The 26,689-nt window shown below is 47.3% G+C and overlaps 1 protein-coding gene across 1 annotated transcript; it reads right to left on the reverse strand.

Moving 5' to 3' along the window:
- Nucleotides 1-16,368: 16,368 nt before the first annotated feature.
- On the reverse strand, nucleotides 16,369-18,288 carry LOC131289010 (solute carrier family 22 member 3-like). Its single transcript, XM_058318201.1, has 4 exons — nucleotides 18,113-18,288; nucleotides 17,784-18,033; nucleotides 16,815-17,718; nucleotides 16,369-16,748 (listed from the first exon to the last, which is right to left on the reverse strand). The coding sequence occupies exons 1-4, from the start codon at nucleotides 18,286-18,288 to the stop codon at nucleotides 16,369-16,371; spliced, it is 1,710 nt and encodes a 569-aa protein (XP_058174184.1).
- Nucleotides 18,289-26,689: the final 8,401 nt, after the last annotated feature.

The raw sequence follows: 26,689 nt of genomic DNA on the forward strand, positions 1-26,689 counted from the left end.
ACCGTATTCGGGTCGTGTCCGGGAAAGTGTGCGCATACCAACGCATACCACAGCGACCACAACTGTTCCGGTAACATCATGCCAGATTCGACTTTGTTGAAGCACGACAACGTAGAGCATGGGAAACTGCAGCAAGAGTCACAGCGGCAGGTGGATGCGGCAGGACAAAACAGTTTCAGTGACGCTACGACTCCAACAACGACTGCTGTTCCGTTACCCGCAGATTCACAAGCCACGCCCGTGTTGACAGCATCAGTGCCGTCGTCCAAAGCATCCTCCAAGACCCTGAAAACGAATCAGTCGGTCAAAAGGTCCGATCCTCAATATGACCCGGCTCTGTCGGCCTCATCAAATTTACCTGTGGCCGGTGATGGCAGAACAACAAAGAAGGCGATGCTGGCTTATTTGTTGATGCCAATCGTGCGAAGAGGGAGGATAGAGTCTGGCCCAGTGAAGAGACGGCGCGTTACATGGAGCGAAGACATTACGGGGAGACCCGTTCCACTATCCGCGAGAAAACGTAGCCCTAAAATTAGAGGTGAAATTAAATTCCATTCCCGTAAACACAAACACTCACCCGCTACGGTAGCAGAACGAACACGAGGTCCCCATGACAGCCAAAGCGAAATAAGCCGATCAATTGATCGATTATTTGGGGAGACAATGTCAGAAATGACAGGGCCGTATGGAGACACCTGCGTGGGAGTGTTCGTGGGGACATGTCAAACGCCCCCGCGGGCAAAGGATCGTTCCCGAAAAAGTAGAGGATCGTTGCTGAAAGAGGGCGCTAGTGAGGGACTTGGTATAAAAGGCAGTACCGAAGAGAAAAGCGCCAGTCGCAAAAGTATAGAAAAGGAGAAAATAAATTAAAATTTTGGCTGATCAGTGGATCACGTCTAAAACATTTATCAACCGCTTTTTCTTTCGGTGACTCTACGTTGTAGTTACAACACATAGTTTTCTCTACTTTCAAGTTGCAAAGTAACAATGGCGTTGAATACCCTTTGAAGCAAGCCGGACTGCCAAGAAAGCAATCCGTTGAACCGGATACGAGGGATAATGTAAAAACGGGTTCATATCTTCTTGCCAGAATCATACGGGTTTTGTAGGATCATTTAATTTGGGATTCACAGAAATGAATCTTATATGAACAGTATTATCATATTGATTGCCAAGTGTTTTAACACACTTTTTTAGTGCAGCAGTTTTTGGTTCAAATTTTTATAAATGTTTTTAACCGACGGTTTTTGAAAACCAAGCAAATCAAAGCTTTCAATGAATTAGTTTTAAAATAACTAAAGCGTGTAGTTACATTTTCATATATTTATGGGGCAAACACTTTAAAGAACTAATGGTAGTCAACGTGGTATTATGCATTGGTAGAGGCAAAGGTTGTTTTTCAACCAATCTGATTCGATAACCAGCACCCCTTTCAAGGGAGTTGTTTTCCTTCCAGGAATTAGAAGAGAACAGTGAGCAAGCGAACATATCTCATGTTCACAAAAACCAAACTAACCCACTGTTTGTAATCAAAGTTCCTTTTGTTATGATAAACATAAAATGGAAAAAAAACATTCTCCTCGGTAATTGCTTTTTTACAGCTGCCCCAACGCAAGGCGTTTTCCCATGGTGCAATTTGGTGAAAGTGCACGGTTGAAGTTTTTCCCACCTGGAAGAATGTGTCAGCATCGAAGCACGTTGATATTCGCACAAAGAAAAGTGCAAGGCTATCGGGTTCTGCAACGGAACGTACCAAGAAACGGAGTGCACCGCAGGCGAACGCCATTTTGGCCAGAGTCCATCTGCTCTCGATGCGTTTAGGATGCAAGAACCAGGTGGGACGTGCCTGTGGTATGGTTTGAAGCAAAACATACGAATTTACCTCTCCGTATCGATGGTTCTTGCGCAAGTGGAAGTGTTGGATTAGGAATCATCTTTTTTCTTTCCTCCTTATACCTGACTGTCAGGAGCAAACTGCAACGAAAGCAAACACATATTTCTAAAGCTTCAATCATTAGATGCATTTTTGGACGTTTTGCACAGTGCTTTTTACCCACATACTGGCAGGGCTTTTGGTCCGACCACGTCGATCAGTCGTCGACCTTCGCCTCCTTCCGAGCTTTGCAATTGATGTACGACGAAAGAAGTATCGCACTCGATAAAAAAGCAAGTTGTTCTTCTCGCTGCTACCGAAGATATCCGGAACAAACTTGAAAAACTTGCAATTGCCAACGGCAAGCGAAATTCCGGTAAAACTCTGGCGCTCCCAAAAGACTCGTGGTAAGCGAGTGTTAGAGCGCTGGGTTTTCTGCACAACCTGAGGTGGTAGAACAAGTAAATAAAAATCTGTTGGTTGTGCAATTTGGCACCTTCGCATAAGAAAGCATGAAGATTCCGGGAAGGATTGCGCTCCTCAGTCGCTTCCAGTGCCAGTGCAGCAGCAAAGAAAGACGATTCGTTGAAAACTTGTTCGCAAACGATGGAAAACCACATCACGAACGAAACAATGTGCCGGATCCGTTCCCGAGCATTGGAAGCTGCAGTGGAATGATTTTCGAGAAAACTATCTTTCAGAGAATCCTTCAGGGTGTTACCGACATTTTCTATAGCATCATCAAAAGAACCCCGGAGAAAGATGGTAAAGTTTGGCTTCTGGTTTTTTTTCGATAGTTTGTTTTTCAGCACCACTCGTTTCGATTATCAAATGAAAAACCCAAAGCAACAAACAAAGAGGTGTACAAGCTTAAGGTTCGAACGAGTTGGAGCTAATTTCGAATGTTTGGCAGCTTTTGTTTTGAGTTATTTGTAGATATTCGCAGCCAGTGATAATTGATCAAGAACGTTCGTCGGTACTCAAAGAGAAGAGTAGAGAAAACGTGACTGGATGAATACACTTGATACGTTTTTCATTGTGTGCAACCAGCGGGTTTTCATGTGATCATTTCCACTCCACAGCTTATTCTGTGGCACGTTCAACAGATCCGTAACGTATCTGGAGGGAAGAGTATCTTTTATGTGCTATAAATCACCTTCAGCACGTTGCTGCGTTTATTTGTGTTTTAAAAATCACAACAACTTTGCTACACAGTGAACAAGGATTCGAAGATTTATTTTTAATATTTTTTTTTTGATTTTTGATAAGAAAAATAATTCCGTTCAAACTTGGTTCATTTCACTACGAATAATTGCTAACATAGTCAGATCATACTCAAAAAACAAAATTGTTCTTGTTTAACGCTTCACCGGTCAAGTCGCAGCGTAATACCATTGTGTTTAGTTATGCAAAAGTGAACCCAAAATTGTGCAATGTTTGTTATTTTTATGGCACCTTCCACTGGTGGAATCGAGTGAAGAAGTTAAATTATTTTACTAGCAGTCTTTTGAATACGAAAAGATCGCATCCGACGCCAAGCGGATCGGAACGAGTATCTAATAATCCTTTGCATATCCTTACGGCATCCAATGTGCTCACGACGAAGCCCCGGGCAAGGACACTCCATGGTGGCAAGTGTGCCGCTGGTTGAAACAAAAACAGAATACTTCGTTAGCCGAATCTCGTTAACCACCGACAACCGCCGGATGGAGCCTTATGTAAATGAACCGGAAGGGGGTAGGATGGTGGAGGTTGGAGGCCAATTCACGCCGCCGAGGAAAGAAAACGAGCACGAGCACTTTAACCGCAGCGCCAGAGCGCGCAGGAGGACGATGATCCGGACCGGTCGTGGTCGTGTGGTTCCCGATGTCAGTCGATGCTAGTCACGACCCGGTGGACATCGGATAATCGCATTGCCTCGATGGTCCTTATGTAACGAGGCGAAGGTAAAGAGGTAGGCAAGTGCTGCTTTAATTTTTGCGCAGTGTTCTCTAATTGTTGATATGCGAAGGACGTGCCCTGGGAGTGAATTCTGAGTGCAGAATTTCGTGTCCACTTTGCTGATAATTTAGTAACTTCCGATCGACGTACCTTTTGTATTGTTCACCAGTTTTTTTTTCAAACACTCTGCTACACTTTCAGTCAGTTTGGTATCGTTCGCGTCCTTCTAGTGACTTTTCCAAATAACGCCAACCCCAAAGAGCCACAAGAAACGCCATCGCCTGACAGCGGGCCGTTTAGATTTCTGGCCGCTTTCGCCACCGATGCCATCTATTCACCAAACCGGAAGAAGACAAACAACGAGCAGCAATGCCGCGCCGTTTATCGCCGGAAGTGCCAGTATCGATAAACCGCAGAGCGAGTTGTGCACAACGTGCTCGCCGGGTGACGATGTCAACGGCGGTATCATATTTCAATTGTGTCGCAGTGATTTTGGGGTCACGAAGGTGTCGGTGTCAGCCCGTCAGGGGAGTCTGACAGTCACTCATCACTTGGCCTGGCGCGCATCGTATCGGCAATGTTCACCGAAGCTGGTGGTTTGACGCTGGAAGTACCCACAAATTTCCCGTAGGGTAGTGTTGGCGTTGGTGGAAAATTAATTAGCATACGACATGTGTAGTCGTGAGCTCGATTTTCCACGCAAGCAGCAGCACGTAACTTGTTCCGCCTACCGTCGGCATCGCTGGGCGAGTGCTGGAAAAGGAGAGATGTTTACCAACATTATTGACATGACGGTTCGCACATCAAGAGTGCTATGTTTTTACGATCTCTTTGATCCGTCAGTTGCTTTAAGTTTAAGAAACGGAACGATTTTTTGTTTTGTGAAGTTCCTTCCAAAAGTCAGGTAAATTTTGCGGTTTATATTCCGCCACAGTTCGCGCGGTGTCAGTTTCGTTTGTGTAATAACCGTTCCGTTTCGAGAAAATTACGCCCAACAGCGTCAGACTGCTCACAAACACACCGGGTGTGTCAGCACCGGAGAGATTTCCCTTTTCGTTCGGTGACTCCCTGGAACCGTGAACGTCCAAGAACGCGCCTTGTCCTCTGTCGCCTCAAATTTTCGTTCCCAATCTGTTATGGAGCACACATAGCGGCACTTTGTCATTCTCATTACTGTCAACCATTTGACGATGGCTCGGGCGAAAGGCGAATACCAAACGAAAAAAGGAATGTACGTGACGTCGATGCTTGTTTGGCGCGCATTTCATATGCGAACAATTCGCGCATTCCGGATGGGGTAGGACGGGTTTGAAGCGTTTGAATTTTACCGCCAGCGGTGATGGCTAGATTGGGGTGGGATGGGGCATTTTTGAATTACGCTTCCCCTCACTACCCCTCCGCTTCCTTCCAAACCAATACACTCGAGGATCGTGCGCGTTACGCAAACCGACGCAGAGCATAATATTGTTTTGGTAGCTTGAGCATTAATATCTCTAGTGTGGGCGATGGTTCCAACCATCCGGTTGGGAAAAATCAGCTTCCGTTTCTTCTTATTCCGTCTGAGTTGGCGTGAATAATTGTACGGAACGCGAGCGGGCTTTTCCAACGAGAGCATATTATCGTCCGCATGAAGCGGATACCTTTTAGATTTGCTTCGGAAATGATGTCCTAACCGTGAAGCGAAAGAGACGCACAAGTGGAGGGTTTTTGCGTAGTGGGTAGGGGAGTAGAAGTCCAGGATGGTGAGAAAATATTGTTCCTGCTATAATGCTCTTATCTGCACCCAACCCGCGCTATGTGGATTAAAATTCATTACACAATTGGTTGTTGTTTCGGACCACGAGGTGGAAAAAGTTCCCGCACGTACACGTTCCTCTAGCCTCTCTTTCTCCATCTCTCTCTCTCTCTCTCGCTCAGCTTAGCAATTCACTCCGGGACTAAACCACAGCAGGGCGCACTTTTCGGAAAAGGGAATTTATTGGAATTATATCGACTTCGGCAAATTAATTAGTTCCCGCTCGCTGGCTATGACTTTCTCTCGTTCGACTGCCGGCGGGCGGGTAATATTACTGGGGATTGAATAAATTAATCAACTGCTACAGCATCATCGATCTGGGATGAATTTCCCGGAGAAATAAATCCTGCCCAAGCTAGCCGAAGTAGAATCATCGGCCAGGCTGCGGATGCGCCACTTATATTCGGACCGAATGGACTGTAAATTTTCGGATCGGTTACGTTGAGCCGTGGAAGTGCGTGTGGATAAAAGTATTTTCCTCAGTTTTATTCGCATAAACATAAACTACACCCTGATGAACTGAAACAGACCTTTCGTTCTTTGTCGATTAGATCGTTTTTCCAACAAAAATCCGTCAAGTGCTTGAAACGCACTGCATGAAAGAAGAAAATTAATATTCTCTTCGAAGAAATAATTGATTCTGAATCCGACGAAAAACGGATGTAATCAAACACTTCTCCACCTTAGAAAAGTGGGAGATTGCCAGGTTGTTTTCCGTGAAGTTTTTGGTAAATATTCGTAAATAAACAGTACATGATCTTCAAGTGAAGCTTTGAAGGTAACATCAATGCTAGATGCTATATTCTAAATCAGTTTTCAGCCTACCACACTTTCAAAATGAACAACCAATCATTATCAGTTTGAAGAGAATTTTTAAAAGGTTTTTCCTGCAAAAATCATCAATGTATAATTCGATAGGCTTTAGCTTATATTCATTTTCGCTATGTCAGGATAAAAAAAAAACAGATCCTTCTCAGAGTTTACGATCCGTGAGTAACATTCGCCGATGACGTCGGGAATCGGAAACCGTGGGTGCAAATTCTATGAAAACTCTCTTTCTGTTACATAATCCGCTTTCCTCCGATACACAGGTAGGCCTCAATGGCACAATAAATGATAGACGAAGCAAAGGAAGCGAAAGCAAAGTTGAAAGGCCATATGGCACCTTCGTGAGGCTACCCGATTCTGCGGAATCGTTTTCCCATTTTTCCCAGCCACAAAGAATCTCGGAACCATTTGTGGTGGTGGTGTTGAAAGTGGGAGAGAAAACCCGGTCGCTTGAGAAAAGCAAAATTATTATATTTATCAAAGCCACGTTTTATGCTAATGGGGAGAGGGAAGGTTGCTAGCGCATCGAAAAAATGCGTGAAAATGAAGACCTACCCATTTCTGAAGGGTGCTTCAACACTCTCGCTCGTTGTATCCAGCCTATGCATATATTTTTTATCCCCCACTCTGAAGCAGACGATACATCCAAATGTAGATGAACCAAAAGGCTATCAATTTGGTGGAAAAAATCATTCCATTTAACGGTGCGACCGGAAGTCCATACAGAACGGTTTGGACAACCGTTTTCGGTGTACATCTTCTTTCACATCATCGATCGATTCGAGCAAAACCTTATCGTTTAACGATCCTCCCCTTTTTGGCACTCCTCGTCCCTTTATCTACAGCCGTCCGCAGGGTGTTGACTTTGCCAGAGGATAAAGTTTACTTCCAGTAATCGGTCTTTTTTCTATCACGATTTTCAAACGCCCGATCAAAAAGGACACCCGAAAGGGATCATCGATTTTCAATTTCAATGACGTTGTGTCCAAGGATCTTTGCATTGCCTACTCGGCTTTGCTACTCCTTTTTGTTCCTTTTTTTTTCTACTCCGTATTTAAGGTTCAGGGTGAAGCGAAAGTTTTTCGATTTCATCGGGGCTTTTTTTGTCCTTATGACGTGATGAAATTTTGAACTTTCAATTTCAGTACCGTTCATTCGTTTTTTTTTTCGGCATTGCGGTCTGTGTGCCCCTTCCTCCGTTCCTCCCGAGGCCGAGCCAAGATTAGATTGGCTTGGTGGCCATCCTCCTCGCAGCTTAGTTATCCTTTCGTGGCTAATCCTTCGGGAAGGGGCGATTTTGGGGCTCGTTTCGCTCGAGCGTCCCAGAATGGGTTCCGGATGTAGATTAGCAACCTCGAATGATGTAGCAAGGCCTGTTGTTAACGATCGTCCAGCCTTTCGGACTGACCCAGTCCGAACAAATATCCGTTTTCCCTTCGCTCAAGCGGCTCGTGGTGGTAAAAATTGGATTACTACCCAGACTTTCACCCTAATTTTCTGTGGGTGATTTGATTTTATTACCACCTTGTGTTCCAACACTCCCGTAGTTACGGCCAACCCTCCCACCGGCCTCATTCCTGGAGTGGAGGGGGGAGGGGTGGGAGGGGGAGAATCTTTCAACTTGAACTTTACGACTTTTTACGTTCCAAGTTTCGGGGCTCGAAAAAGGGATCGCCGATCGAAAGAGCGGACGGAAATGGTGCAATGTTTGGAAAAGACTTATTTTACCGGCCCGCCCGTCGGCACGAAATGGGTGTGACCGTTCGTGACTCCGCACGGCGCGAAACCCGGTGTGGGTGAGTGACTGCTGGAAGATGTTTTATATTTCCGGCAGCGGAAGTTGTCAAAGTGTAACGGTTTGCTTTGCGCTCCAAAAATATCGCCCCATTCCCGGACGTTCGGGGTTTTGGTGCGCTTGTTTGCACAAGAAATTTATTCCAACGAACCCGAAAAACCCCTGCCCGGTCCGGTGCTTCAACATTGCTTGTGAATGCCGCTGGCGTTGACATCGTTTAATTTACAAACACCGATAAACGACACTTTCAATGTGCCTCTTTCACCTGTGTTTGATCGGGAAGATTCCGCCGGCTGGAGGAAAGGGGCGTGGGGTGCTCGTACCCAACGACGGCATACTTTGAGTGCGGGACGCTGGACACACTGGTCCGAGTTCGGTGTTGACTTTATTTTCCAACTAATCTAATTTTGATTCGTCCCATCCCTCCCGGGACGGTAAAATTGATTTAGCACCGGCGAACTTCAGTCGTCCGGGTTTATAGACGCAATTAAGGAGTGGTGGCGAAACTGTAAAACCATAAAATGTTCGAACCTCATCTGCATACCCAAGGCACCGTTCGGAAACGGCTCTCCGGAATTGTAATCTGTGCAATTATCTAATCCATTCCGGGAGTGGTCGCGGAATTGGACGATTTCCCAAACCGGGGGTCAGCAAATCAATTACAGATTGTTGGATCGGTTCGTTTTGATACCGAAATGGTTCAAACGATGTTAAAGTGAATCCTAGATTTTAACCATAAACCTCTTGCTTTACGATGCGCCATTTGTTGTTTAATTAAAGAAATAATGAAATGTGCGCCAAGTGGTATGTTCCAACGCTTACCAGTATTTAATTTTTTATGGCTTGGCTTAAATGCAAAAGTTTAACCAGTGCGCTCGAGTATTCATGCGGTAAAGTATGATTTTATTTCAATTCATTTCCCCCAATGTTGTGTGTGGTTGAGGTTGTAATCACCATGCATCGACAATGTCAATTATAGAAGCGAAAATAATCTCTCGGATCTCGCGTGCAAAAAGCAAAGCTGTTGTGCGGTATTGCTGGTCACACGATATAACACGATAATGTCTATTTTCCGCATGAATTCTGCGCGCGACAAGCATTCGCCGATCACAAGCGACCAGGCGTCTCCATCGTTTGTGTAGGGGTACGGAAAAAAAGAGTAAAAAAAAAACTAAAAGGGGAAAAATTCCCAGGTCAGATCATCCAGCATTGAGTTTCACGGGGAAAATTATCGCTCCAGCTTGTAGCACGGTGCGTGAGCTTAGTTTTCCAGCCGGAACAAACCACAACATGCGCTGCACCTGATGCCGCCCATCAATCTCATTTCCTTCCTGCGCAGCGGTAAAACAGAGTGTTCGGTTGCTTTAAATTATACATATCTAATAACGAGTAATTGATACGCATGAGATATGCCAAACCCGTGGCTGCCTGCGAGTGAAATCCGACACCAATGTTATTTTGCCCGAAAGGTTACTGTCGTCCGTGTGTGAAGTGTGTGTCGGACATCGTGCTCAACATAATGCTTGTAACAACATACATTCCGTGTGCCCCTTTATCCATACTGACAGTTGTGGTTTATTTATTTAGCATAACCTGGTCAACAACCTCGAATTGCGTCGTGTTGGGTTGGCGAAATGTTTTGTTGATCTGTTTGTGTGGTTTTTCTACGACACGGTTGTGCTACGAATTAAACCCACGCCCAGGCCTTGTTTGGACAGAGTTTGTTTGCCAAACATGCAGCAAATAATATTATTTTGAAAAGTAGTGACGAAACGGTGGACACCATTGCGAACGGGGAAAAATCTTTGATGTCTGGTTAGTTACATTCCAGACCCACCATTATAAATGCGTTTCGAGTGCAAGCGTATTTGATTTTGTTTTTCACAACGATGCACCGGACGGACCGGTAACATTAAATGAAAACATAAATCGAAACATTTCCGTTAGCGAATGAGTCACAAAATCATAGCTCACGGACCGAAACAGGGTTGACCACGTGTAAAATTTGAAATATCAACGCTGGTTGAACGTCGGGTATAAATCATGGCACCCATTTCGGGCATAACTGTTTTCCGTTTTCTGCATAACGATGAACTGACCGATGCCGTTCCTCTGCGAGCCCTTTTTGGCGTCGGGCAACTAGTCTAGCTACGTCCGGCTAGTAGTTTGGCGTTGGGGGGGGGGGGGGGGGGGGGATGGGTACACAATATGTACCACAACTGATGAGTTCCATATTTCAGCGATGGTGCGCAAGGACGAGTGGGCATTAATATGCCATCGTCGGCGCGTCCGGCAGGCAATAAATTCACCTGAACGAAAGGATGACTCGTGAATGGAGTGAGAACGCGGCCCCGGCAAGAAGCTTACCTTCCGTACGGTCGAGCGATAATTTACTGGTCGTTTCTTGTTTTCGTTGGTAGTCAACCCCACAAGGCGGGATGTTTACGTGCTGCTCCGGCGGTTCGCTTGTCGATTAATCTTCGATCAGCACGGGCCATTTGGGATCGAGATGTTTCGAAACGATGATACGGTTTCCGTTATGCTTTACCGTGCAGCTCCGGGACCGTTTTGAAGTCCCCGGAGAAATTGCTTTAACGGTTCACTCGGGCCACTCATGGCCACTTCCTAAATAAATCATAACCATTTTTTACCATGCTTCCGCTACCTTCATTAAGATCCGAATTTTTGATGAGAGTTGCGATTACGGTACCGCACAACCACCGTACGCTCCACTTCACCCTCCCAGGGGCCGCACACTTCCTTATGCATAATTCTGTGTTTGGTTGGGACTTATTCTTTTAATTAAAATGGACCACTGTGGGCACAACCACCTCACTCCACTCGACACGGGTACGGCCACAGCCGTAACAGGTGATGTGGGTGGCTTCGCATGTTTTCTGCTTCCGGTTTTTTTTTTTGGTCCGCTAGCCCAGTCCGTCGTGGTATGGCCTCGTTGGACTTGGGCGATGTGTAATCTTTGCTAGGGCACGTTTTTACCACGGCACACAATCTGGGTTGTGTAAGGCGATGCCGACAGTGTATTAAAAATGTAACAGTCGTGGTTAATAACAAATAAACACTCAACAATGGGGCTTTCTTAGTTCCGAACGAAATACTACCTTTTAGGGAAATTGAAGTAGGCTGGTGCCAAAGTTCATTTCCACGAAATAAAACCCAACAGAAAGGTGTTCTAAAAAGCAAAATCTTTTCAAAGCACTTCTCGTAGTTGCTCCGTTGGCCACACTTCAAAGGTTTTTCCTACAATCTTTCTTTATGTATACTGTACTAAAAAACTTATTTAATTGTTTTGCTGATTAACAATGTAACCTTCCAAAGTCGCTCCAAAACCTTCCGTCCGATTCGGTGAACCACCTTCAAATAGAAAAGAAACCTCGTCTCTTTGTAGTCTCACCTGTTTTGTTTGTACAAGCCCGACCTTCTTCATTCGTGTAGGTGGCCGTCAGAGTGCTCGTCTAGAGTTACAACAAACAACGGTTTCATAGATTTCGGAAATCTCCCTCCGGTTGAGATACAGTTGAAGTTCACCATCTGTAATCGAGCCAGAAACCAGACCAACCTCAAAGCAACTGGAAAATAAATACGGACGATGAACATGAGCATACGCAGCCGGGAGGGCATTTAAAGGACACCTACTCGGTTTTGCCAGTCGGAAGGACGGACGACGTTTAATAATTTCATTACTATTGTTACTACCCACCCTTATTTTAATCATCGTTTCATTATTGCGGTGAAGTCTAGAACTGACCGCACCATCCGTCCACCAGAAAGAGCTCTATGATCGACACGAACCGTCGGTAGTAAACCCTCGGGCAACAAATAAAGCCCAACCTACAGAGAATGGGAAGAAGCCATGGTAGCGGTTTCGGTCGGACTCTCGCTTCGATGATACAGCTCGGAAAACCTCACCCGCATTTAAAAGAGCCTCGAGCGAAACTGAATTACTAGAAATAGGAAAAAAGGATTACGCCGAACCGGTTATAATAGGTTCCACGGAAGAGGAAGTGAGTCTGACCGAGGCCGAATGCTGCCTACGCCCGGTTGGCGGATTCGGAATCACGTCCTTCGAGTGTATACTTAACGCCACTGTAAGCCATACTGTGCGATAAGCATCACCGAAGCACACTGTCCACGCCGGGATGGGAGTCTACTACGCCAGATGGTTGCTTTATCGCTTCAGTTGAGCGGATGTAGCTAAAAGTGAGAAGGTTAATAATTAGGTTTCGCTTCATCCGGTCGCTTTAAGAGACTTTAAGAAACATGTCTTTTTGGAGTGAATCGAGTTTCAGCGGCAGTGATGGCGATTCGCAATCAATGAGGTATTGAGTTCTATACAATAACACATTTTCTTTTGCCCATTCGCAACTCATATTGGTTTTACTAGCACTGATTATATCTCTATGTACTTCCATTCTATGTTGATGACATAAGAATTTTTTAAGTGTTCCTCCAAACTAAACACTTTCAATAATAAACTTGCTTACTTTTGTCATGCAAAACTTGTCCTTCGTTAGGACGCGTGAAGGGACAGGCTCCAAATGGTACAAGTTTCGTCGTATAGGTGTCCCAAACCCCAGACAGACGATTTTCGACCGAAACCACAGTACAGGCTGTCCACCTCTCCTCTCTGACGGACTCTGCTTCATCACCGGGGGGTTTTTGGGCTCGGCAAAAGGGACCCGGACTGAACCCGCGTGGGCACTTCGTTACCTTCGTTAAACCGGACGAGTCGGTCAAATATCTTAATCAAATAAAGCTCCCAGGAATCCCCGAATGTTGATGTTAGCTGACCGGAAAGGGATACACCAGGTGCGCACGTGCGACCCGTCTCGCCAGCCTCGGCTAAAAAAAGCAGATCATTAATAACAACTACGTTGGCGAGCGGATGGCTAATGTGCGCCACTGCGAGCTGGATCCCACAATTTTTCATTGCACCAGAAATAGACCTTTCGGCCGGAGTCATTTCCTATCACAAGAAGCCATACTTTAGACTAAAAAAGAATATTGCAAAAGTAATCAGCTTGGAAAAAATATGTATCTCAATAAAAATAACAGCTATTCGTGACCTGTTTAAGTCCCCTTTATATTTGCACAAAAGCGAACCTATATCTCGCTCTAGGAAAGTGTTCATCCAGCATAGACCAAAACATCGGTAATAAACCGTTGTACCTAGGTGCACGAGCGCCATCATAAAGCCGCAACTATTTCAGGTGGATGATGGAGACCGTCCTGAACCGTTTGTCCTTCCCGGCCTCCCACACCAGCCCTTAGTGTTGAAGCGAAAAGAAAGAGCTTCCGCCGTGAAATATCTGATTATTTGGTTTGGTCGCTGTTTTCCGCGGCCTCGGATGTTATTGTTATTATTCGCGAGCGCTTTCCCAACCGTTGTATTATTCACGTTAGCTTCCCGAGCGCGTGTAGCTTCGTAGGCGCCGTGACCTCTGCTCCATCGATGAAGCCCGCACCGGCTTTTTGGGTCGGGCCGGGCGATGTCGGTCAGCAGGCGGGCTTTGTTTTTACTTGCCATAAAATCGGTTGCTACCTATATTTATTCGGCTCGCTCCTTTTTGGTGCGAATGGTCCAAGAGTTGCTGCCGACCGAAGGACCGCTGTGTTCGACAGGAAATGGCCGGGAAAGCGGCCGGGATAAGCGGGCGGCGGGACCGGCACAGCCGGGCACCGTTTGCCAATGGCTGAGTTTTCAATTCGGTGTTGTTCTCGAACACAACTGTTTGACAAACAAAAGCAGAAGGCGCGCTGCGAAACTCCACTCAGAGTTTCACAGGGGCGCATTTTGCAGCGGACAGGATATGAAGCAACGCCCCGGTCAGTTGTTTCACGGTTGGCTACCTCGGAATGCCACTCCACTAGTGCTTCTTTCCCATCCATGCATCTAAACGCCCGTGGACGCTTCCCATTTCGCGTTCGTACTAATCGTTCGAGTTCGTTCCAAGAGTGGGTTCTTTTTTGGTTCCGTTTCAGCTGCCATAACGGACATTTCGCTGTACGTCAATTTCCGGAAGCGGGCTGCCTAGGTGTGGTGTATTTGCAGGTCGGTTCAATTCAGAGCTGGATGAAAAACAAAACAAAAAAAAAGCCCACCGGAAAGTAATTCACCGATGGGCTTCTGACTAATGAACTGTCAATGCAATCGTATGTCGAACACCACCGAGGGCGTTTTTCTCGCGCTACGGAAACGATGAAGACTGATTGAAAATTCCTGTAGCCCCCCTTGACCGGTCACATCGATCAGCAGTTTACGAACAATTTAAGAAAATGCTCGAAAAACTAATAATCCGGTGACAAACTGCCGGGGGATGTTGTTTCCCAGCGTTCTTTCCGCACTCAGGCATTATTTTTAATGTCCATTCTAATTCCATTCCATACATTCTTCGCCCTGAGCCCTCAAAAGCCATTGTGCTTAAATCGTTAAGCCGAATGGTCTCTTAAGTCCCAGAGCAATAAATCAGTTTTTCCTTCGTTTTGTTTTCGTTTACCGCGGCCTCCCGCTCCTTCTTGCGTTTGGTTGGAAAATCTTCTCCCACTCTTTTGGGGTTCCACTTCTGGCTTTTGTCAAGCTCGAATGGCTGAGAATGAAAAAAAAACACGGGCAGAAAGAAGAAAAGAAATCTGCCTTCTTCCAGTGAAAAGCAATGGCGTTTGTTGAGATTCGCAGAAAAAAAAACGAGATCGGATAGAGCATTCAGTAGAATAGATATGATGGAACCAAATTTTCTTCAGTTTGGCGGAGTTTTGTGTTGAAGTGATTTGCAACAGTTTCCAAAATTCCCTAAAGGACAAAACATGGAAAACCCTTTTTTCGTGTTCAACAAAAAATGCTTTAGCCATTCGCCTCCGTCAACGTCTTACTCAACGCTTCAACTAAAGCCGATCCCAAAACTGATACTTTTCAATGTGTTTGGTTGGACTTTAAATGTTGGTAAAATTAGAAGGAACACTGAGAGAGAGAGAGAATGGGAGAGAAAGTGAGAAAGAGAAAAAGGGAGAAAGAGAGAGGGAACGGAAAGCGACAAAATCAGAACGACGTTCTTCGATCCAACAAACCGCTGCTGGCGTCAAGCACGAACGGTTTTGCTAACAGATCTAGTCGGAATGGATTTTGATTATTTTTTTTTGTGTTCGATTTTCCGACTACCCTCGGGAAATAATTTCATTTTTCAGGCCAGCACTCGCCAAACTCCCGAAGGCTCACGGGACGGGAGTGGTGTTGAAAGAGCATAAGTGGAGATCTGGGACCGATCAGTCCGAAAAGTGTTGTGACCCAAATTTGACCGAATTCCTCCAGCAGGCAGATCAAATTGGTCCGATCGGGAAAGCGGGAAAAATAAAGCAGCCGCCCGTACCGCTTTTCTCTTGGTGGGGTGGCGGAAACTAACGGCAACAAAAAAACTAAACATCCAGCCGAGAACAACCGAAGCCAGCGCGTCAGCGACCGGAAGACTGTCAGTTAGCTAAAAATTACGCCCATCCCTTTAGGACACTGTTCGTTGGCCCGTTGATTGTGTCTACCAGCTAAGCGATTTTGTCACTAACCAGATGACTCTGTTTTTCCCTCGGTGTGACAGCAGATTTGGTGCAGAATTGCACATTAAACTTCGCCACAGTTGGAATGAATTTTCCACCCGACCTGTGTAGGCCTCGAAGGCTCAATTGTTGGCTGCGTCAGTTGCGGAATCGAAAGCAAAAAAGGCGAATAAAAAACAAAAAGTGGGTGATGCCAGGAAAAATCCCACCACCCAAAGCTCGCCCCATGCTCTCGGTGTGCAGGATTCAATTAGAAAAATTAGATTTTCCAAGCGCCGAATGTGCAGCGATTAAGTTTGCCGTTACAAACCGGGAATTCGGGGCAGCTTTTGGGCTTGATTTTCTCAATTGTACATCCCACATTCACAAATCTACAGCCCAGAGAGTCGGCGTTATCTGCATTAATGGAGCAATTTGGGCGCCGGAAAATCGCTCGTTGAGCGCGAGCACGATAATGGGGGGGATGGTGGTGTGCAATCGGACACCCGCGGCACTCGCGGACCCATGTTTCAAGTCCTTTATTGTTTTTTTTTTTATTTTTACTTTTCCAGGTGAGTCACACAATTATCACAATCATCCAGGGGCGGAGTAGGATCCCTTTTCGGGCTCCACTGGTGCCTGCTTGGTCGTCGGGCTGCGGAGCTCGACCGCTTCCTCGATGGTGTTGGGCAGGGTGGCGTCGGTCGTCTCGGGGAAGTCCAGCACCAGCACTCCCGACAGGACGGCTACCGAGCCGAACAGGACCATCGGCAGTGGGGCCCAGAGGGCCTGCAGCAGTGGCATCTGGGGGGCGAGCATCGAACCGAACCGGCCCACCATTGAGCAGAACGAGATGAAGCTCTGGCGCAGGTTGGTGGGGAAGATTTCGGCGGTGTAGATGTAGAGCGTGGAAAACGACAGCGAGATGGCCATTTTGCTCATCAGGAAAAGGCTCACGTTAAGCCAGGTGATGTCTGCGAACGATTCGGTAAGCGTGTTATCATGGTCAGTCAGAGGGTCCCCGAGGGTAAGGTACCTACCTTTGAGGGCGGTGAGGGCCAGGAGACAAAACACACCGGACAGAATGAGTGAGCCGCATTGCGTTTTCCGACGCCCGAACCGGCTCAGGATGCAGTTGATGGCCAGCGAGGGTGGAATCTCGGCAAGGGTAATGAAGATAAAGTTGCTATACTTATCACCGGCCAGCGTGACCGAGTTGAGCGTCAGCCCGTAGTACACCATGGCGTTCGTGAACCAGCAGAAAGAACAATTCGCGATCCGCAGCAGCAGATGGCGGTTTTGGCATGTTTGTAGGAGCAGCTTCACGAACGACCGCTTGCCACCGGAGTGTTGTTCGCTTTCCAGTTTTGCCTTCTGGTGGAGGCAAAAGTCGTCCAGCGTGTCCTGGGAAATCGGAGGACGTCCGTTTACCCTAGCCACTCGCTGCAGGATGCGAACGGCGGTCGCTTGTCGATCTTTCGTTACCAACCACCGGACACTCTCGACGGTGGTGAACAGTAGAGGTATCGAAACGACGCCAGGGACAAACAGGACTAAGGAGAGCGTGCGCCAGTTGCGAAACTGCATCGCCAACAGCCCGAGCACGGACTCGGCCAAAGCGTATGCGACTAGAATTACACTCTTCACGACGACACGACGCCTCGGTTCGACCAGCTCCAGGATGAGGATAAACGCGGTCGTGTAGCTGGTCGAACCGAACATCGCCTCCAAAAATTCGAGCATCAGGAACGAGCGATAGCTGTTGGTAAAGGAGCGGACGATTGCGAGAACCGCTCCCAAACCAACGCCCAGCAGCAAAGTCCAGCGACGCCCGAACCGATCGGATATGAGACCCGTCATTGCGAGGGACACAAACTGGCCCACGCTGTGGATCGTGCCGACCAGTGTCACTTTCCACCGGTTATCGTCGCAGGTCAGGTTGAACTGAAACGGGAAAACCGGGGATTGATTCGGGTCCCATCGGCGACTCTCGATTTACCTTTTGTCACCTCATTCACGACCGTCCTCTCGGTGGGATCCTCAAACACGAACGACGAGCATCGCTCGACGGCACTCCGGTTGAATCGGCTCGCGTCGCAAGCCAATGCCGTCTCATCCGTGCCGTTCCCTGGTAAGGGCTGATAACGGTCGCATTTTGCCGGCAACTTAGAACTGGCACCGTATGGTACCGCATCCCGCAGCCAGTCAGGGGCGAAAGGAATCACTTCCGAACCCGTGTCGCACTCCGGAACGTAGCAGCTGTGAGAGACGAGACGGGGGAGGTAGTGCATATGATCTTAGATGTCCTCGGAGATGGGTTCCGGAGTCGATTTCTCACCGATAGTGCACATCTCCGGCGGTAAACACGTAGCACAGGTTCGAGAAGGCGGTGAAAATAACAGGAAGCAACAGCAGGGTACACTGCCACAGCTGGAACCGACCGAATTGGCCCGTCTCGGCGAGCAGATCTTCAAGTTCGATGCCGCGCGAACCCGCCTCGGCTGACTTTGACATCTTGCGACCCGGGACGGGCGAGCGTTCGCCACTAACTAGCACCAATCGCGTGCTCGGCAGCTCTTCTCGGCGGCAACACCTGATAAATCCCGCTCGTGCGACACACGCAAACACACACGCATCGTGTTTGTGCGCCATGGCCGCGTGGTTTAATTCCGGACACACCATCGACTTATCAGCTGTTTGTTACAACGATCGCGCGCGCCAACGCACCCGCGCGGCCGCCAACCTTCGCACGAACACACACACACACACACAGACCAACGTGCACAAACAATGTGTACGGTCATCGGCAACTATCTCGCCTAAGTCTGGGCGGCTCAAAGAAAAGTCTGAACGGCCGTCATTCATCCCGCGCCGGCCCGGTTTCTTCGTTTGCTCTGCTAAGCAAGGGCCATATTTATGGCCCCACGTTGGGACGGGTTTCTTTGTCGTGCAAAGTCCGCGGCCGGCCGGCGCTTCACGGAAGATAAGTTTATCTGCGCTATCATTCGCTCGCTCTTCATTCATGTAATATTGCACTTGGGGACACTGACAATGTACGATGGATTTGGAGATAGCGGTGGTCCATGAATGGCTACGGGCAATAGATGATTCGTTCAAATTGATACAGCTGTTCAAATTCACTTCCTACTATGGCACTCGTACATGGTTCGAATTTGCATGGCTACTAGGATGCTTGTCATTTGTCAGAATTTATCCACCATTTCAATGGTCAAATTTCAAGTTGCCGTTTGTTCCATATTTTTAGAACTAAACCAAAGGAAAGCATCACTACAAACGAAAGGTTTTTATCAATGGTGAGAATCCTTAACCGCGCTGACTCAAACGAACCACTTCTCCCGACCCGCCGCTCCGTTAGTCTTGGAGGAAATAAATCACTCTGCTTTCAAGCCACGAGCTCCCGTTTCGTAGGAACAAGCTTTCATTCGCGCCTACATCCTGCTCAAAGCCCTATTCGGCCGAATCTCCTGTCATGTGGAACGAAAGAAATGGACATTCCTTGCCCACTCCGTTCTTTCATTGTCCATTTTTCTGCTCAATTTTTTTGCGGTTCGGTCTGTCCTTCCCTCCCAAGGACGTGCCTACCAGGGGGGTTTTTTTTTTTTTTTCGTTCGAGACGCTCGCTCCAGGCGTCTTTTCGTGACGGCTTTCGGGACGAATTTGGTAAGCCAGGCACGATTTTCCACTTTTCTATCACACACGACCGGGGTGCTGCCTTGTCCCATCGCATCCCTCCCTCTCGAACACCCGATGAGTGGCCCTGCAGTGACATTTCATGTTTTCCATCCATCCCAGCTCCCAGGTAACGGGGGTCATCCGTATTGGCGATGTTAGATAAATCCACTCGCTGCCATCCGGAACCCCCCCCCCCCCCCCCCCCTGCGCCTGGCCCTTACCCTTAAACCATCCGAGGCATTCCGTGTGGGCTGGACGCAGCATAAAAGTGTGAATTTATGTCTACCAAGGTGACGTGCTCTGGTTAGCAGCATCAATGTCGCATGAAGCAGCAAAAGGTGCGTAATCGAACTCGTCGTCACCACTGTGTGGTGGGGGTGAAAAACCGCAAAAAAAATTGCCCCCTCGAGTGGGGCTGTCTGCTGGTAACATTAAGTGTCCTTAGTCGCCCGAACAAAGGCAAGCACTCTGAAGCCGTTTGCTACAAAGACCAGCCAAACCGATTCTACCGCACACGTGTAACCACTTAATCGAATTGTTCAATTACTTCACGCCACGATGCCGGGGTTTTCCAGGCGTGATGGGAGCGAAATTTAAACAAACCTTTATTTTTGTCACCACTCAACCAGATTCCAATGAAGCAATGGTGGCGCTGCAAGGTACACACACACACACACACACACACACACACACACACACACACAAAATAATAATAATAAAACATCACCCACCCCCGGTTGGCGTTGACCGCCGGAGTACGATGGCCTTCTCGCGGGGTCCGTGGTGTGAAAATGCGCAGCCACCGACCGAGCTGACGTCAAGCAATTATTGAATCCATTGGTGTGGCGAAGGACGAAGCGAACGGATAATGGGTTTCTTTATGGCTTGTTGAATTTGTCCTGAATCGAATCCCGGGATCCTGGGGGGAAAAAACTCGGCATGGAAAACAACCTGTGGGAGCGAACTTGCGGCCCGCGGGATACAACCGTCATTCGATGGAGCGCCCACGACAGTATTACTTTCTTGTTTTCACGCGCTTGGTTTCTACGGTTCCTTTTATATTTTCATTTATTTATTTTCGTTTACGTCCTGGGAGTGCATAAGCTCGCGGTTCGACGTCGCAGAAACCGTGTCACGGGGAGAAGTGTAAAATAATCATTATGCAAATGCAGAGAAGCGTAGAAACGCGTCCGATTACGCGAGTCCTTGAGGAGAAATGTCGACGGGCGAACGGGGAAGGGCCCTCCATCGGTGTCCTATTACTTCGCCATGGCGTTGCTACGACATGGCGACGAATCGCTGATTTCATGATGCATGTTGAACGATGTTGTTTTAGCTGTCGACTGGTTCGGTCCCTATGGTACATTTCCTCTGCATTTTTTTCCGCTCCTTCTTCGAGCGTCTACCATTACACATCGGTTTACTTTCTAAGGATACTTTCTTACGACGGGCGCATGAAACGACATTGTTGCTACCCCTCGTACCAAAAGATGTAAGGAATCGAGAGAAAATACGTTTTTTGGTCATGGGAAAAGAAAGAATACCACCTCTGCCGGCGGAAAAAACAACATAACTCAACACCGTTTTGGGAGCTGCTCGAGAGTTCGACAAGTGCTTCGTCAAGTGAAGGATTTCACGCAACCATTCGCTCCATCTTTTCCGCACGTCACGCTCCGCCGGGCAATTTCAATTAGGGAGGTTTGGAAAAACTTTACCATACGAAATCCAAACAAAAGCGAGACCCCGTTTTCGCCTTCCGGCAAAAGGGTCCGGGTTAGGGGTGGAAAATAAATAAAAGCATTTGCAGGGCGTTTGAATAATTGTTGCAAAAAATAACGAGAGAGAGAGAGAGAGGGAGAGAGAGAGGGAGAGAGGGGACTTGAACGACGACGCACCTTCCGGGAATAAGGTCGGCTGTTTATAGTCGCAAATTTTCATCCGTGGAAAAACCGGCCAGATGACGACGGAACGCCGACGACGGGTGCGCCTGGTTAAACTTTTCCGTCAACCAGCCGGCCGATAGCGTTCCGGATGAGATGAACGTATGATTGCGTGCGGATCCTTTGGGATTCCGTTGGCAGCAGTTGGCAAAGATTCCGCGCCGCAGCGATCCTCAGCGCATTGCCCCCCCGCGCATTTCCGAAAGGGGAAACGCTGTTGCTGGAAGTGCATTATCTCGTTACATTTTGGCATGTCTTACCGGTTAGAACTTTCTCCGTCCCAAAACGGCTGTGCGTTTTCCGTTTCGCCAGCGGCGCCAGACCGGGAGCTCCACGAAAAGCCGGTCCAACAAAGCATATATAATTTACATGACGGGGTTTTGAAATGTAACATATTATCGCGTTTTCGGGCGGGGCATGTTGGCATCGTTTGCGGGAGAAAATTACGGCCCAAACGAGCGCCATATTACATGTCGATGCTGCTTCTTGTTTTCCCTTTGCTTTGCCCTGGGCTACAACACACTTTTCCCCCATTTGTGAGGCGTCAAAGAGTGGTTTTTAATTCTGGAACTAAAATACTCTCATTAACTCGAATTGATATCAATTAACACGATACTTTCCGAGCGAATCCGGAGAATGTCCCGCGTGACGGAGGACATTAATTGGTGTGATTTTATTACAACAGCCACTTGGGTGAATGCCGTTTGGCGAGAAAAATGCATGGTTTTTAATTCGTTACAAGCCAAGCACACAAATAAGGCTCATTAGCAGATCTATTAAAATGAGTAGTTGCGACATGAGGAGAATTTCGTCGAACATTCGTTCGTTCTGTGCTTGCGATGTTTCAATCGCGTCAAAACTGTCGGACATGCGCTTCGTTCGGGCTTCGTTCGGCTTCATATCATCTGTCGCTATGGTCAAGGAATAATGGAACTTATCAAGCGGAACACTTGCTACGCTTCAGCAAATGCTTGGACCGTGGATGGAGACGGATCAATCTTTTCTTACCATTCTTTGGCCCGTTTTGGTCTCCGGAATCGTCATCTGCGCGTTTGCTCGCCATAAGACGGTGCAAACCGGGCCAAACGAATACCAACAGAAAGAGCATAAAGTAATTAACAAGAAAGGAGGCGCCATAGCAAAAGAGATCCTTCTTTCGTTCTCGAAACCGGTTTCCTTTCTCCTGAAGCTATTTTTGTCATCCACCGAGCTGTGTCCTTCAAATGGGTTCGGACTAACTTTTTTAGTTTTTTTTTCTATCGCTGAAACACCATGAAAAGGATAAGCTTGGGAAAGGAGATCCCGTCCGGAGAACCGATACTTGTCTCACTTTTTAGAATTCAATTGTTTCGAATGGGTTTTGCCTTTTTCTTGCCAAGATTCGAAAGATCCCGGATTCGCACTACTGCATCCACAGGAAAAGGGGAAAATCTAACCCTTTTTTGCCGGGAGAACTCGAAGCCACAATAATTTATTTTTGCTTTTCAATTACACACGCGTTTCCTTGAGCGCCATTTTCCGTACACTCCACTGAACTCCGAATTAATTTCTATTGTACAATTAATTATCTTCGCTGTGTTATTGTTGTTTCAAATTGCTTTGAAGAGAAAAGGTTTCTCGTTCAACCTCTCGTCCTCAAACAACCATGTAGCGTCACTTTAATTTTGTGTCTCCATTTTGTTTTATGTTTAACTTGAATCCATTTTTATTTTTGCGGAAATTTGTCAAAATCACAATTCGTCGTTATCAAATCAAACAGGGACTGGGAATTGATATTATTTCAGCGGGCGATTTATTTCTTTCCATATTTCTTCCTGTTTTGGCAAGAGCAGCAGTAAAATCTGTCAGCGAAACAAGTCTGTCAAACACGCCACCGGCGACGGATCCCTGTGCCGCTCGCTGAATCCCGCACCGGTAGCTATAAAATGGCGTCTCAACCCACGAGAGAAACCTAATATCACCGCAGTGCCACTATAAATAACGAGGATAAACATACAAGCGAAGCATATTTATGGCGTGTGTATAATTTTATTATTCAATGATTTATTTAATGGACCCTTTTCCGTTCTGTCCGTTCCGACGGAAAACCTCTTCTTATCGGTAGAAAGAAGCTCCTGTTCGGCAGCCGGCGATGGGTGTTGAGTTTCGGGGCGAAACTTGGCCCTCCGGAAAACCCCAAAGTCGGTAGTAAGACGCCGATTTTATTGTTTAAATCTACAGCCGTTCTTGGGGACGTCTACGCAATATCCGAGGAACCTCTCAGCACGGCTCTGCTAAACGCGGTGGAGGACTTCTTCTGGCAAGAGGTGTGAATACCACCTTTGGAAAAGTGTTTCTCCCGCAAGTGGCTTGAAAAACATGTGTATGCCGATGCGTGCCGGCAAAGGGAAATGGCTTTGGGTAGCTTTAATTTGAATAAAATTGCCATAAGAAAATACGGTCCTATCCAGGGTACCGCGAGCGCTCTAATACAACCAAGCATGGTGGTAGATAAAACCGCATTAATACTGGCTGTGAATATGGAAAAAGTTTATAATTGAACATCATTTGCGATACTCACCAAATGGGCCAAAGTAGATAAGCAGCCGGCAGACCAACAACACGTGTCGCTGGCCGGCGTCCCAGCAAACCAAACTCATTAATGTTTGCAAGCTGCGCTGGTCGGTGCGCGTTGTGATCAAAAATGGGAAATGTCATCCACAGTGCGGTGCGTTGCTAATTCCAAATTCAAAATCCCCATGGATTCGCTAATGAGTGATTGCAATCACCCTTTGCTGAAGGGACTGGTCCTCTTATATGTTTTTCCAGAGCCCTCCTGGAGCGACCTAATCAACCAATGTGATGGAATCCGTTTCCGGGGTGGGTTGCGTTAATGGCAGGGTGAGGGGAAACGAGCGGGAGAGGTGGGAATCAGTACCACTTCGGTGTCCAATTAAAGCCAATAAGCCTAACATTGGTAATTTCGATATGATATCGTATCGTTTCGAAACGAACTGTGCCTCCAGCTGCAAGTATCGATTGTCGGCGATTGCGGGAGGTGGCCAAAGCTGACAGGGGGAGGGGTGGGGTTAGAAGAATTTTCAAAATTTGCGTTAATGATAATGATGAAGCAGAACTGTGACGGCGGGTCGCATGGGGACAGCCGCCGGGTGGTGATGAACCGATGACAATAATTATTGGCGCTTATTGTTTTGTTTGGAAATCGAGTTTAGAAATCAAACATGCACTTCAAAGGGTGCAACACTGAAGAGGCGGGCAGCTGAGTGTGGAAAGAGTGGAGTGCCATAAGAGCTTTATTTAGCAAACACACCGAACGCTTTCGCATAGATTGCCTCCGACAGGGGGGGAGGGGGAACGGTAGACGGCAGGCAGATCGGATGCGGTAAATGGCAAACAAAATTTGTCCCTAAACAAATCCGTTAAGATCACGCAATGGCCCGAGCAAATGGCCGAATGGATTAGGCTTTTTCGGTGCAGTACCGATCGGGTGCCGGGCTTCGGTCATTACCATATTTTCCACTAAGAGGTGAACCATGAACAATGTTTTATTTTCCGAAGCCCACGAACGATAATTATTTCATGCCTTTTGGACGTCAATTATTGCCGGCTTCCCGAAACCGGCCATTGAGCCCCGGATCGTTCGGTTTTATTGTGTGCTTTTTGTGTGTGTGTGTGTGTGGTTTTGTGAAGGTGTGATTGGGCGTCGATCGGTAATTAGCTGAATTGGGTTTGCAAATTAATCAATTTTGCAGCTCGAAAGTCAATTAGTAGGCGGTGTCATTAGGGGTGGAGGACTTCGTTTTGGAGACGTGTTTGGGTGGGGAAAAATAGATTTTTCAGCAAATATCAAATGTAGTAGAAAAATAGTTCGGTTTGGAGAAACCAAACTCCTCCAACTAATGATACAATTTTTAAAATGTGGTTTTCTATTTTACCTACCAGTGACCATAGTTAGAAAATTATTACACAACCCTTGATATGGTGGTGTTTTCGTCCGTCATGAAACACAGAGCAAAGCGAATCGATGTTCCTCGAGGGAACGGAAAGCTTTCTGCGTTTTGAGCATAACAACGTGAGTTTCATGCGAAAAACTGTTCCTCCTGACCATACAGAGAAGAAAAACCAGCTCAAACTCTCAACGTGTGTGTGTGTGGGAAAGGCACCGACCTGCAAAAGCCCGTGCAAGTGTGCACAAATATTGAACAAGGACTTTCGCGCCACGGGGATGGTTCGTAACCTTTTCCGTAACATTTTTTTTTTGTCTTCCCGGGCGCGGGCATGGGTAACGATGCGAACTTGCGCCAACGTTTACTTTAAGTCTCGTTGAAACAAAGTCAAACACGTCAAACGGGGATTTTACGGTAGGATCCGGAAAGGATCCAGAAAAAGCAACATCTTGTCGAAAATCCCCACCGAAGCCCCCGACGATGCCGCGTCGCCGCGTGGCACAGGAAGGACGGTGTAACGGACAAACATGAGTTCCCTGGCATGCCGGCTGGAAAGCCGGGGATAAAACCGTCGCTGCGATTTGTTAAACCGAGGAGAAAATCCTGGCGCGGGAAGGAAGCACCCGAACCGGAGTGAATATTTGAGCAAGCATCGAAGGATGGTGTTGCATACGTGGTACGGAAGTGGGTTGGGGTGCCACGTCAGGTGGAAAAAAAAAAAAACTAAGATACCCAGGCAGGCGCAACGGCATGTGAGCGTCGGACATTTTCTTCGTCAGCTTTCTACCAGAGCTTTGCGCTAAGTAAGTCATTATACAGTTCCGCAGGGAGCCGAGGGTCCACGGACCTTTTTGCAAATGTGCGGCCGCTGCTGGCTACCTGGCTGGTGCTTGGTTTTTCCAGAAAATGTTTGCTCCGTGCTCCGTGTCGGGTTGGTTCGTGCAATTTCATTGCTCGATTTTGGTCTCCGGTCTCCGGTGCCCTTTCCAACACGGAGCGAAAGGCGACGGTGTACGGTCGACGTGGAATGAAATATTCATAATTAAAAAGCATTCTCACATCGTTCCCGAGGCTTAAGCAAACAGTTGCCGGGAAACGACGGCCCTCGGCGGGCGGCCAGGGATGGCCCCAGCGCTCGTCAGCGTTTGGTTAGCCATCTTCCATCGAGCAGAGCCGGAGCATGCATGAGGGATGTGAAGTGTCGGTCTTGCCGGTAACAGCCGACTCCCAGCGTTCCCCGCCAGCTTTGGGCGAAAGATCAAAAGCTCTCATTTAATCACTTGTAATGTTTCATGTTTAACGACCAAATGCCGTCCTCGTTCGTGGCAGCGTACG

Source organism: Anopheles ziemanni, chromosome 3 (genome assembly GCF_943734765.1).
Source record: "Anopheles ziemanni chromosome 3, idAnoZiCoDA_A2_x.2, whole genome shotgun sequence".
In the NCBI taxonomy this organism is placed as follows: domain Eukaryota; kingdom Metazoa; phylum Arthropoda; class Insecta; order Diptera; family Culicidae; genus Anopheles; species Anopheles ziemanni.